Genomic DNA, 13,534 nt, shown 5'->3' on the forward strand with positions numbered 1-13,534 from the left:
AGCTTTTTCAGATTTATTTTTTCTAATGCAGAATTATGGATGAAATGAGGACAAATAGTTTGGATTTGCAATGCCATTCCTCATTTTATATAATGATTCAGCTTTTCAATTGTGAATCATGGATTATAAATAATTCCTTCCTAATCAATATATCTGTAAAATATATAAAGTTCATAAATTTGAATCATAATACCAAATAGAAAAGAATACAAACTTAATTTAATACATCTGGAGGAAATCATATTTTGGAGGGATAATTAACAGTAATATATTTTTACAGCTATATAGATGCTGGACTTCTATCAAATATTTTTTGAAAGTTTAGGTTTGGAAAACACAATAAATTTATATGGATTTAGTTATACCTTATCAAGGATGGTGAGTGTGTGAAACTAATAAAAGTAAACAGAAGAAAGACTTCAGCCTCCAAATAAATATTTTTTTACATGTTTAAAGTAGTATAATGTTAAGTGAGAAAAGGAAGACTGAATGTTTAATAATTCAAAATGAAATTAAATAGTATATATAATATATATATGTTATATATAACATATATAGTTATATATATGCACACATACATATGCATAGAAGTATATGTATATATGCATGCATGCATATGCATCTACACACATGTATGAGTGTCTATACACTCATAATTTCTGTTTGTATGGCTTATGACAACTTAAAGTGCATTTTTCTTTGAAAAGTGACAGGGTACCAATATGGCACAGGGACCGATATTGTTTGATTTTGTAAAATTTGAATATCAAGGGAACTAAATGTTTGTTTGTTTTTTTTTGTCTGACAATCATTGGAATAAAAATCTAGAAAGCAACCACATCACATAACTTCCAAATTACTCATTTTGACTTGTGTTCTTCACTTTCATTATACACACAAGGTTATCTACCTGAACAGAGAAAGCATCTCAGGTGGGGAACCTGTGACCCAAGGCACACATGGCCCCCCAGATCAGCAAGTGCAGCCCCCTCAATAGAATCTAAACTTCATAGAACAAATCTCTTTATTAAATAAAATAATATTTGCTTATCTATATTGGATTCAGTTACCAGTGACATTGAGAAGGACACGGACCAAGCATTATAAGATGTCACAAGCCATACAAAGAAAAATGTGTGTGTGACAGTGTAGACACATATGCGTGCATGCATACATAAGTACACTTCTATGCATATGTATGCATGTGCATATAAAACTATTTTAACTTCATTTTGAATTATTAAACATTCGGTCTTCCTTTTCTCATTTAACATTATACTACTTTAAATATGTAAAAACAATATTTATTTGGAGGCTGAAGTCTGTTTTCTGTTTACTTTTCTCAGTTTCACACACTCACCATACTTGATAAGGTCTACCTAAATCCATATACATTTTATTAAAAGGATTTGCTCTGTAAAATTTGGATTCAGTCAAAAGGTCGCACTCAAGGATCTAGAAGGCCACAAGATCTACTAGACCTCTGAAGGTAAATCTCAGCTCTGACATTCACTAGGATGACCTTGGTAAAGCTATTTAATCTTTTTTCATTTTAGTTTTTCATATGGTAAACAAAACAAATTATTTATCTGGCACGATATTATGAAAGATTGAGACAAAATAGAGGCAAGAGATAATACTTGATAAGGATTAGTTTCCTTCTCTCTATCCTTGATGGTGATCCTTTCCTTGTGTTTTTACAACTATATCCTCTTTCCAGAACATTAATTCATTGAAGGAAAGTCTAATGCCAGGATACAGAGGCTCTAAATGTTTGAAATTTATAAGTATACTAGTGTAATTTAAAAAAATTTCCTATCAGGAAAATAAATTTCTAGAATGTTCATAATGTTTCATTTAAACTTAAATTTATAATCTTGGTCCATGTCCTTCTCAAAGTCACTGATAACTGAATTCAATATAGATATCAAATATTATTTTATTACCATACCTGCTCCAAAGAAATGATCTACTACTATTAAAAGAGGAGTAGAAAAGTTAGACATTACTTCTACCATAGTAATTTCATAGCAGCTTGAAACTCAGGGCCACCAAAGAATTTATGAAAGTTCCTCTAAATCTATAATGTTTTAACATATTCCAATTTTAAAAGTATATATGGAAATAAAAAATCTCAAGGTGTGAATTTCTATGTAATAAAAATGAATAAGGGGAAAATGAATATCCATTAATAGCAATAAGGCAATCATTTTATTAATTTGCAATTCCATATGCATTTATGTTAGAAAAAAAACACAAGATTCATTTGAGGGTTCCATCTGAACACTTTCTGAGTCTGAAAACCATGCTTTAGAGCATGGTTAATATGCATGTTTCATCCAAGTGGCTTATGAAACCTGATTTATTCTTTCAATATCCAAAGTAAATAAAAAGTTGTACCTACTAAACATTTAACAAATCCGACAAGATTTCTTGCTGGTTTAATCACATATACTTTTATACAAACTTCGATTGAGTTTATTCCAAGGGGAATTTGAAAGATTCGGATGTGTAAGCAGGGGTGCAGGTACTCAGTTTGAGTATTCTCCACCTTTGATGGTGTGTACTCACGGCTGACATGATGAGCTCTCCCCCCAGGTTCTGGATCTCAGCTTTAACTTGACTGCAGATTTTCAGTTGATGGGAGTAGAACTTAATCTGCTCCAGGTAGGCCAACAAGTCCTGCTTGCATGATGGGTCTGGACACTACATGTGCATCAAAGATAAAAGGGGAAATGGCAAAATAAATAATGGGTGGATCAAAATGGGTAAATATACTATGGACATTGCAGATAACTTATAACTCAGCAACTTGTTTTCATTGAGCCTCGTTTCTCAGCTCAAGCCCATGTAGATAGATGCTGATATGCTTCTACCATTACAATACTTTGTTCATTTTTCAATCTTAGTCACTTCAGCTTAGGAAAAAGAAATATTAAAGGAATTTTCAGACATGAAAAGTCATATAAGTAACCTGCCTTTAACTTATGATAAAGTTAGAAGACTTCAGATTACATTTTTAGGTAAATCTAAAGAAATATTTAAATTGTAATTATTCCTTTCACCTCTAATAACCATTAGAACATTCCTTGGGACTCATAGTTGTGCATTATCTGTCATATATTATTTGTATGGGAATAAAAGTCTGCAGCAAAACATACTATATTCTATTACTTTCAGCATTAAATCTTTTTAGCTGTTATGGACAAATGAAATCATTTCTACCTTAGATAATACCTGTGGACTTACCTAGAGCCAAGAAAGAGACAGCGTATATGTTTTAGAGATGTATTAAATTTCTTTACCAAAGACAGCTTCCTACACTGTTTTATCTTCCATAAGGAGCTTCCTAGATGACAGCTTTGAGCTTCATCATAACAGTAAATATCGGCCGGGCGCGGTGGCTCAAGCCTGTAATCCTAGCACTCTGGGAGGCCGAGGCGGACAGATTGCTCAAGGTCAGGAGTTCGAAACCAGCCTGAGCAAGAGCAAGACCCCGTCTCTACTATAAATAGAAAGAAATTAATTGGCCAACTAATATATATATATAAAATTAGCCGGGCGTGGTGGCGTATGCCTGTAGTCCCAGCTACTCGGGAGGCTGAGGCAGAAGGATTGCTTGAGCCCAGGAGTTTGAGGTTGCTGTGAGCTAGGCTCACGCCACGGCACTCACTCTAGCCTGTGCAACAAAGCGAGACTCTGTCTCAAAAAAAAAACAAAAAAAAAAACCCAGTAAATATCTTTGGTTAGAGTTTAATCTTTGTGCTTTTTCTCCTATGCATTTATAGTAGATTTTTCAAAATCTCCCCTAATTTAATTCCACTTTTAATAATTTTTATAAGAACACAGAAATGTGGACAGTGATTTATATGCAAAGATATTCATTACAGCATTACATTATAATAGCAAATTACATTATAATAGCAAAATTTGGAAATAACATAAATGTCCTAAAACAAGGCTAAATAAGAATGCATATCTCTATAATGTGACATTATGGAGTCTCAAGAAAATACAGTTTTCAAAAGATGTGGGAAAATGTTTTTGGACGGTAAAAAAAAAATCAGTATTTAAAATTTCATATATTCTCTCAATCAAATTATATAAAATGTATGTGTGTTTAAAGCATGCTGGGAAAGTAATATATTAAAATAATCAATAAATGTAACATAACACTTTTAATTTTCTTCATATTTTATATACCATAAAATGTTACTTCTCTAATTATAAAATGTTATTTTTTAAAAGGCTTTAATTCTAATAGTCTAAACTGCAAATTAAAAATAGGATGAAAGAACAGAAAACATTTTATGCATTTCTGCTTTTATCCAGTAATTAATAACGAAGCTGGGATATTGTTGGAAAATTCCTGAGAAGCTCATTATCTTTTATATTTGTTAAATAGACGACTCTACATAGCTCCAGAGTGTGTGCACAAGATAAGAACATGTGACCCTTTGAGTCGAAGTAGATAATATATCGACAAAGGTAGCAAAGAAATCAATTCTTCTGCAGAAATACTATCAATCTGCTAAATAGGCACAGACATATGCATAGACAGAGAGATACATGATAGCCAGTCAAGGAGACAATCAGACAAGATGATAGAGATACTTTGATATTAAGGGCCTTTCTCAAGTTTTCAATAAAGAAGTAAAGGTGATCCCTCAAATTTCCTTAAATTGTAGATAATTCAGAAGGAAAAAGAGAAGGACAAAGAGAAAGAGAAGAAAAACAGAGAAAGGAAGAGGAGGAGGAGGAGTAAATGACTTGAATTTAGTTTTCTTTGTCTCATTGGCATGAATGCACAATGATTTCTTCTATACAGCATTCATTCAAAATATCTTTTTTGTTATCCTTACCAAGTAACTTTCTTATCTATTCTTTGTTTTTATGAATGTACATTCAATGATAATCCCTGACACATGTAGTGATTTATCTATCATGTACTATTATAGGTGCTTTGCCTATATTTATTCTTTTAATAAACATATAATTCCATGAGATAAGTTCTGTCATTATCCCCATTTGGCAAAGGAGGAAACTGAGGCACAGTGAGGTTAATTGGCTTGCCAGTTAATAAGTGGTAGAGCTAGTATCCTGATATGGCTCCACTTCCTTACCTCCATGCTCTTGTGGCAATATTAGTCTTCTTGCCAGTTATCTTATATAGTTAACAGTAAATTGCCACTCTCATTTGTAAATTGGTTTCCTAAATTAACACTTATTTGTATATTGTAAATTGGACTAATGTGGATTTTTTCCTTCGAGACCAGCACCACTTTATAACTCCTGATAAAACTGAACTTGTAAAGTAATAAATTCTTGACCAATAACCAATTGAAATCTCCCAAGTTTAAGCAAATCATGCAATATCTCTCAAGAAAGCCTCAAAGCCATACTAGAAGAGTCTATTAATTCTATTAAGGAAAGAATGAATCAAATGAGTAGAAACTTTGAAGTTGAACTTCTGAAGTTAAAAGTTGCTTGACCCAGAATCACCCTTTATTTTCAGAATTGATAAGAATATTTTAATTATACCTAATGGTGATATTTTACCTCTGAAGTCAAAAATCATAACAATTGGTAAATCCTCGTGCTATAAAAATTTCTTTCCCATTGACATTTGGAAAGCCTTTCTGAGATAGTTTTATCTTCCTAGAAGCAGAATCATGAGAATGACTTATTCCCAATTTAAGAATGTTCTTCTACTGTTTGCCAGACCTTATTTTGGCCATTGGTATATCTTCTTTGGAAAAAGGTCTATTGAAGTCCTTTGCCCATTTTTTAACCGGGTTATTTGTATGTTTTATTGTTTTTGTTTTGTACTTTACTTTTTTGCTTTTGAGTTACATGAGTTTCTTAAATATTTTGGATATTATCTCCTTATGAGATATACAGGTTGCTTTTCCACTTTGTTGATTGTTACATTATATATCTAAAATATATATAATTTTTATAAAACATAAAAATTAAATTAAAAATCAAATAATGGTTTTCTATCTGTTATGTTTTTATGTGAAGGAGACAGAAAAACTTCGGCTCTAGATTTGTAGAACATCTTTGCCCTTCATTTATTTTTTCCCAAGTAAAATTTACATAAAATACAACTTTTAAAAGAATATTGCTAGAGACTTTTAGGCAAAGCAAGTAGTACAATATCATAGCACATTTTGGTTATTATTTCCCAGTTTATTAAGATAAGAGATGGTTACAGGATATCTAGTTAGCTCTTTAATGTCTTATTTTTATTTTAAATCTATAATCGTAGGAACACTTACTACAGGTAAGCAGATGGCATGACAGCCTAAGTGGCTTTCTCACATTAAACCAGTTTTCACTCTCCTCACGAGATGCTTGGAACCAATAGAGAACACATCATTTAGTAATGAGATAAAAAGTGAAAAACATTCATTACCTTTTACTTTAAATTTCAAGGGTGAATGAGCAAAGTGAATACTTTTAAAGACCTTTATTCCATAATCTTAGCAATTTTTTTTACCCATATTGGAGTATAAACTTTATTTAAGACACATTTAAAATGACTTCTGCAATTACAGACAACAATTTAAATTCTGTTAGGTTGGCAAAGTTTGTTAATGAAAGTATTGGGTGTCACTGTCAATTTCAAACATAGATATTTAAGCAATCAATGGTAGCAAAAGCCCTCAGTGTCAATGACTTTTCCCTTCCCACAGGGCTCATTTCCTTACCTGTAACCCAGCCCAGAGCTTGTCTCATTTTACTTTGCTCAGGGTCACAGATCATCAATGATCCCATCTTTTTCTCTATTTTCAGTTTCTCTTTTTTTTTTTCCGATTCTTGAATCTATGAAGTCCCTCAAAACAAAAACCCTCCCTCGGCCTATAATCTCATCTCTCATTGTTTTCATTCATTACCATGCTTTCTAAAAATGTTCCAATGCAGATTCTTCATTTCCTTACCATATTGGAAACTGACTTCAACTCCTCAACTCCACAGAATTTTATTTCATTGCCATTACTAATGGTCTTCTAATTGCCAAATGCATTATATATAGGTTGCACTCCTTCCCTTATTCCAACTTTCTATAGCTTTTGGATCTTTCCTCTTCTTCTTGAATTTCAATTCTCTGAATTCTTATAAATATGTCCTTTTAGGTTTCCTCCTAGTTTTATAGTAGCCTTCCTGGCCTCCTTTGTAAGCATTTTTTTTTTTTTTTTCTATTGCCTGTCCCTGTTGATGTTCTCAGCTTTTGTTCTTTGACATCTTTTCACTTTCACTCTTATTTTGGACAACAGAAGATAGTGCTCTGGCTGCATTCACCACTTACACAATACAAATGACAAATCTCTATCATCCAACCCTGTTGTCAGAAGATCCATATATCTATTGCATTTTCCCTCCCATTTCAGTGTCTCATCAGCATCTCACACTCAACACACATAAATTCTCAACTCTTTCATCCACTACCTTGCCTACTACAACACCTGTTTTTGTTTTTGTTTTTCTATTAACTATCTCACTGAAGAGAACCTTTGCCCTCTCTCCCATCTCTTAAATCTGGTCAGCCATTAATTTGTGATAATTCTATACTTAGAAATCTCAACGTATTTTGAATATTGTTTTCTCTGCTATGCCTATTACAGCTCCTGTTTAGCAAACTCAGGTTTTCAAGTGAGGAAAAGATAAAAAGTATAATTAAAAATACAATGGAACTCCTTTATAATATCAGTGATGGAGGATAAAACTGACTCATATCAAGATGGGACATGCTGATTTGTGAGAGTAATATTTGGAAAACTATGATGCATGACATATCTCAGTGAATATTGTTTTACCAAAAGTTATATATGCTGCTAAAATTTTGTCACATTTAATTCATATGTAGGCTGGAATTGTCTTGAGTTTAAGAATTGTTTCAAATTCATTTTTAGTTTCCACTTGGTTTGGACATACAGCTGTTGAGAAAGTGACATACACTTTGAACACTAATACAAGTTAAAGATAAAGATGTTTTCCACCTTCACCAAAGTTCCTTTCCTTTAGTAGATGTACAGTTATGACCCAACCTATTTTTCAACTTTATGTTACTTCCATTAGAAATTCTCAAAAGGAATAATTTTCCCATGTAATAGATTTTTAACTTAAAAGTATAATCCTCTTCCTGATGCCTGAAATTTGTCAACTGAAGGATTACTTGTGTTGAAACAAACTTATAAAAATGTACTATCATGTACATAGAATAAGGATGTGGAAAGGATGCTGGAAAGGTAACTCAGAAAAATTCTGGTTATTTGGAATATTTGGTTAAGGACAGCCAGCCAGCTGTCTTTAAAGATGAGAAATTTTCCTCATCTTTCCTCTTCCCCTCCCATACCACATAGCTCCTTCCACCTAGACCCTAGAAAACCTTATTCCTTGGTTCCTAGGACCACAGTTTTATATTTATTAAATGAACCTGAATATATATAATCCTCAGAGCATTTAAAATATTGTTTCAATGGAAAAATTGCAAATTACAATAAAGGAAAAACAGTAAACTATCATGCTTTTTAACAGAAGATTATTATTTCAACGATGCAAACAGATCAAATATTTCAGTATATATTTAGTTCTATTTGATTCCTGAGAACTTTCTATGTATTTGTTTTTATAAAGTAGGAGTTCATTAATTTGGAGAACAAATCTAAGCATCAAAATCTCTGCTTAAAATAAATTTCAGATAATAATAACAGTAGCATACACATATTGTCACAAGGTACATCTCATGTGATAATGATATAATAAATGGTCCAGAAGTTTCTTTTTAGTATAGCTTTTTTTTACAATAAATTTTTTTGACTCTTATAACATCACATAATAATTCAAATCAGGCTAGCCCCCGAAAATATTTTGTCAAAATTTATCAATATAAATTACATTTGTAGATTGTTTTGTTCATAACTAAGTGCATTTTGTATGATTTGGCTTGTACTTCTTCTTTTTTTCTTTTTTTAAATGTCATCTTTCCTTGAACAACCATTAACTGTCAATGTAATGAACACTGAAAATTCATTTCAATTATGTTGTTACGATTAGGTGGGAGTGCCCAGTTGTTCTCCTGGATATCTTTGCTTTGGCAAAATTACAATGAAGAAGTAGTTAAGCTTCAAATACATCATTCAGGAGTCAAAAAGTCTAATTTTGTTCCCTCCTTATGCAAAACACTTTAGCAAAGAGATGCTAATTTAATTTGATTGCTATTCATCTCCTTTCTATTTGGGGTATACTGCTTCTGGAACTTTTTTGTGTATTATCCCTATCTCCTGAGGTGCTAGTTCATCTAATTTATAATATCTACTAATATGATGAATTGCAGTATAGAGTGCAGAAATAAGAAGAAATATATACCAGGAGTCTGAAAACTGGGATTCGTATTCCACTTCTCCAACTTGTCATTCTGTTTACTCATAAACAAAATGTTTAATTGTGATAACTAACAATATCTTGTCCTTAAAGGAGACAAAATTTGTACCAGAATGTTACAAATATGTCTTGAATGGCTCATTTAAGCTACAATGCCATCTTAAGACAATTCTGAAGTCCAAGAAATGTTGGGTGATTGGGATAAATAATCTTACATGAGGACACTGGAAGTTTAAACAGAAGGTTTTAGTTCTTCTCTTTCTAGTTACTGAATGCCAATGCCAGAGTAGTAAATTGTATACAGCATATACACAATAAATGTGCATTCAAGGAAGCAAGGCAAGAAGTAAGGGTGAAAAACGATTTTTTTTTTAAAAGGCCAAGCAAGCAAAATTAGAAGCATCAACTAATCTGATTTTATTTCATTCTCTCTACATATGAACATTGACTCTGAAACTTTTTGGAATGAAACTAATTTGTTCTAAAAATATATGATTGTATCCATATCTCTATTTATCTATCTGTACCTATTTTAAGTCTATGCTAGGTTTAAGTGGCAATTAATTGGTATTTGACTTTCAGTCACTATAATATAACTGAGTTAGTTTCTTTATTCTCAGTTTTGATACCTTAGAAGCATATTTGTTCAGAACAAAAGTAATTCATTTGAAACTACTTTACTATATGAAGCGAAAAAGGCCAAAGAGAGTCATCCATAATTCTCCATTAGTCAGTGCCTACTTCTCTAAGCATCTCTTAAAATGTCAAAGCTACATGGAAGTGAGACAATACTTTTGATTTTTACCATATAATTTAAATAATGCTAAAATCAATGCCAAAATTTAATAAAACTATGTTATAAAAGTACCTACTGCAAGATGATCTGATTCAATTAAAGAATATTGATGTAAAAAAAAACACTTCAAAGTGACACAATTATTTGAAATTTGAAAATTGTGTGTTCCAAAATAAACAGAAGAAAAGGGGTAGGAAGCATTCAGTATTTAAAATGTTATTAATACATGTAAATCTGTCTGATGTACCATGAGTCTACTTATTCCACCAAGATTTAGTCTCTCTCATAAAAGTGAATGTAATAAAATTCTAAAATTAGGAGCATATGTAGGCTTCAATCATTTATTCAGACTATGAAATTTTGACTCATATTAAGATAGTTTGTTTTTAGTTGTAAATAATAAGTATTAACCAAGCAAGATTAATATAATTTTATAATGCTTATAGTAGCAATATATTGAATACAAATATATATTCGAGAAATGTTTTTTTTTTTTTTTAAGTAACTGCAATCATCTGGCATTTTATTTTTTTTTATTTTTTTTTTTACAGAACACACGGCTGATGTAGAGAAATGTTTTTAAATATATTTATCTGCTATTATTAGTCCTTATATTTTTCTCTTCCCTTCTATTCACAAATAGAGTTTCTAATAGGAAAGAGTTCTTCATGTTTCAAGAAAGTGTATACAATTATTGAATAATAGTAAGCACAAAGAACAACCCAGAAAAGTTTCCCTCTGAGTATATAAGAAAGAAATAATATAAAATAGTTGCGAAGTCAAAAAGAAATATGTTCTTTCCCAAAGGGAAATAAATATGTATTGCGAAGTAGAATATAATATAAAAACTGCAAAGTAATATTATAACCCAGCCTGAAATATTAATTGAATGTCTCAACACACGTTTATTAATGAAACTAACAGATTTTTTAATTAAAGTTAAGAATAAGTTAACTGTAATCATGTAGCTGCTGCATATAAAAATTGAAATAGAAGAAATCTAAGGGAAAGAAACCAAATTGTTTATAAACAATAGTCTTTACAAGAATTATATATTCTTGCATTTTATATACTTATTTTAGTATTCTACTAAATATTTTTCTTTGAGTTTTAAATAGAATGCTAGAATATATTGTTCACATAGAAAACATAATATAAAATTTTGAAATATATTAATATTTGAAGAACAAAAATAAGGATGCAATTGATAGTTTTTCCTCTAAGATCTGGAACAAGACAAAGATGCTTACTTTCACCATTTGTATTCAACATAATACTGAAAGTGTTAGCCAGAATAATTAAGAAAGAGAAATAAATAAAGGGCATCTGTGTTGGAGAAAAGGAAGTCAAATTGTCTCTATTTGCAGATGACATGATATTATATCTAGAAATAAAACTAAAGACTCCACCAAAAAATCATTAGAATGGATAAACAAATTCAGTAAAGCTACAGGATACAAAATCAACATACAAAAGTCAATAGATTTCTATATAGGCCAATAGTAAACAATATGAAAAAAATCAAGAACACAATCCCATTTACAACAGCATTAAAAAGAATACCTAGGAATGAATTTAACTAAGAAAGAAAAATACCTCCATGGGAAAACTGTAAAACACTAATAGAAAAACTGAAGAGAACACAAAAATATGAAAATGAAAAGATATCTCATGCTCATAGATTGTTAGAATTAACATTAAAATGTTCATACTATCCAAAGTAGTCTACATATCCAATGTAATCCTTACTGCAATACCGAGGACATTCTTCTCAGAAATAGAAAAAACATAGTAAAATTTATGTATAACTATAAAAGACCCTAAACAGCCAAAGAAATCCTGAGGGAAAAAAATAGTACCAACAACAGCAACAAAAAACTTTAGTTATCACAAGGCTTGGCTTCAAAAATATTACAAATCTATAGGAACTAAAACAGCATCAAACTGGCATAAAAACAAACACATAGACCAATGAAACAGAATAGAGAACGCAGAAATAAATCCATATATTTGCAGCCAACTGATTTTTGACACACGTTTCAAGAACACACATTGGAACAATTCCAAGAACTATCTTTTCAATAAATAGTGGTGTGAAAACTTAATATCTATATGCAGAAGAATGAAACTAGACCCCTATCCTCTACCATATACAAAAATCAACTCCATAAAAAAATATTTAAATGTAATATCTAAAGCTATAAAACTACTAAAAGAACAAAAGGGAAAATGCTTCAGGATATTGGCCCAGGCAAGATTTTGTGGCTAAGACCTCAAAAGCATAAGCAACAAAAGCAAAAATAAACAGATAGGATTATATCAAACTAAACAGCTTCTTCAGAGCAAAGGAAATAAACAACAAAGAAGAGACAATCTACAGAATAGGAGAGAATGTTTACAAATTATCCATCTGACAAAGGATTAATATCCATAATATATAATAAATTCAAACAATTTGACCGCAAAAATTACACATGATCTGATTAAAAAATGGGCAAATGATCGAAATAGCTCTCAAAAGAAGACATACAAATGGCCAACAGGTGTGTATGTGTATATATATAAGTTCCATATCCCTAATCATTAGGGAAATGCAAATCAAAACCACAATGAGATATCATCTCATCTACAGGGAGAACTATGAAACACTGAGGAAGGAAATAGCAGAGGATGTAAACAGATGGAAATCCATACCATGCTCGTGGATCGGCAGACTCAATATCATCAAAATGTCTATATTACCCAAACTGATCTACAGATTCAATGCAATACCTATTAAAATCCCATCAGCATTCTTCACAGATATAGAAAAAATAATTTTACGCTTCGTATGGAACCAAAGAAGACCCCGAATATCAAGAGCAATTCTAAGCAACAAAAACAAAATGGGAGGCATTAATATGCCAGATATCAAACTATACTACAAAGCTGTAGTAATTAAAACAATCTGGTATTGGCACAAAAATAGGAATATTGACCAGTGGAACAGATGTGAGAATCCTGATATAAAACCATCCTCATATAGCCATCTAATCTTTGACAAAGCAGACAAAAACATACGCTGGGAAAAAGAATCCCTCTTCAATAAATGGTGCTGGGAAAACTGGATAGCCACCTGTAGAAGGCTAAAACAGGACCCACACCTTTCACCTCTCACAAAAACCAACTCATGCTGGATAACAGACTTAAACCTAAGGTATGAAACTATTAGAACTCTAGAGGAAAAAGTTGGAAACACTCTCCTAGACATTGGCCTGGGCAAAGAGTTTATGAAGAAGTCCCCAAAGGCAATAACAGCAGCAACAAAAATAAATAAATGGGACATGATCAAACTACAAAGCTTCTGCACAG

The 13,534-nt window shown here is 31.4% G+C and overlaps 1 protein-coding gene across 2 annotated transcripts in view; it reads right to left on the reverse strand.

The window, feature by feature from the left end:
- CTNNA3 (catenin alpha 3) overlaps positions 1-13,534 on the reverse strand; it is a 1,492,617-nt gene that overhangs the window by 46,552 nt on the left and 1,432,531 nt on the right. For both annotated transcript variants that reach the window (XM_012762717.2, XM_012762715.2), the window contains exon 17: positions 2,572-2,706. In XM_012762717.2, coding sequence (XP_012618171.2) covers positions 2,572-2,706 — 135 coding nt within the window. The remainder of the gene's footprint in view (positions 1-2,571; positions 2,707-13,534) is intronic.

The sequence above is a fragment of the Microcebus murinus genome, chromosome 14, assembly GCF_040939455.1.
Source record: "Microcebus murinus isolate Inina chromosome 14, M.murinus_Inina_mat1.0, whole genome shotgun sequence".
NCBI lineage: Eukaryota > Metazoa > Chordata > Mammalia > Primates > Cheirogaleidae > Microcebus > Microcebus murinus.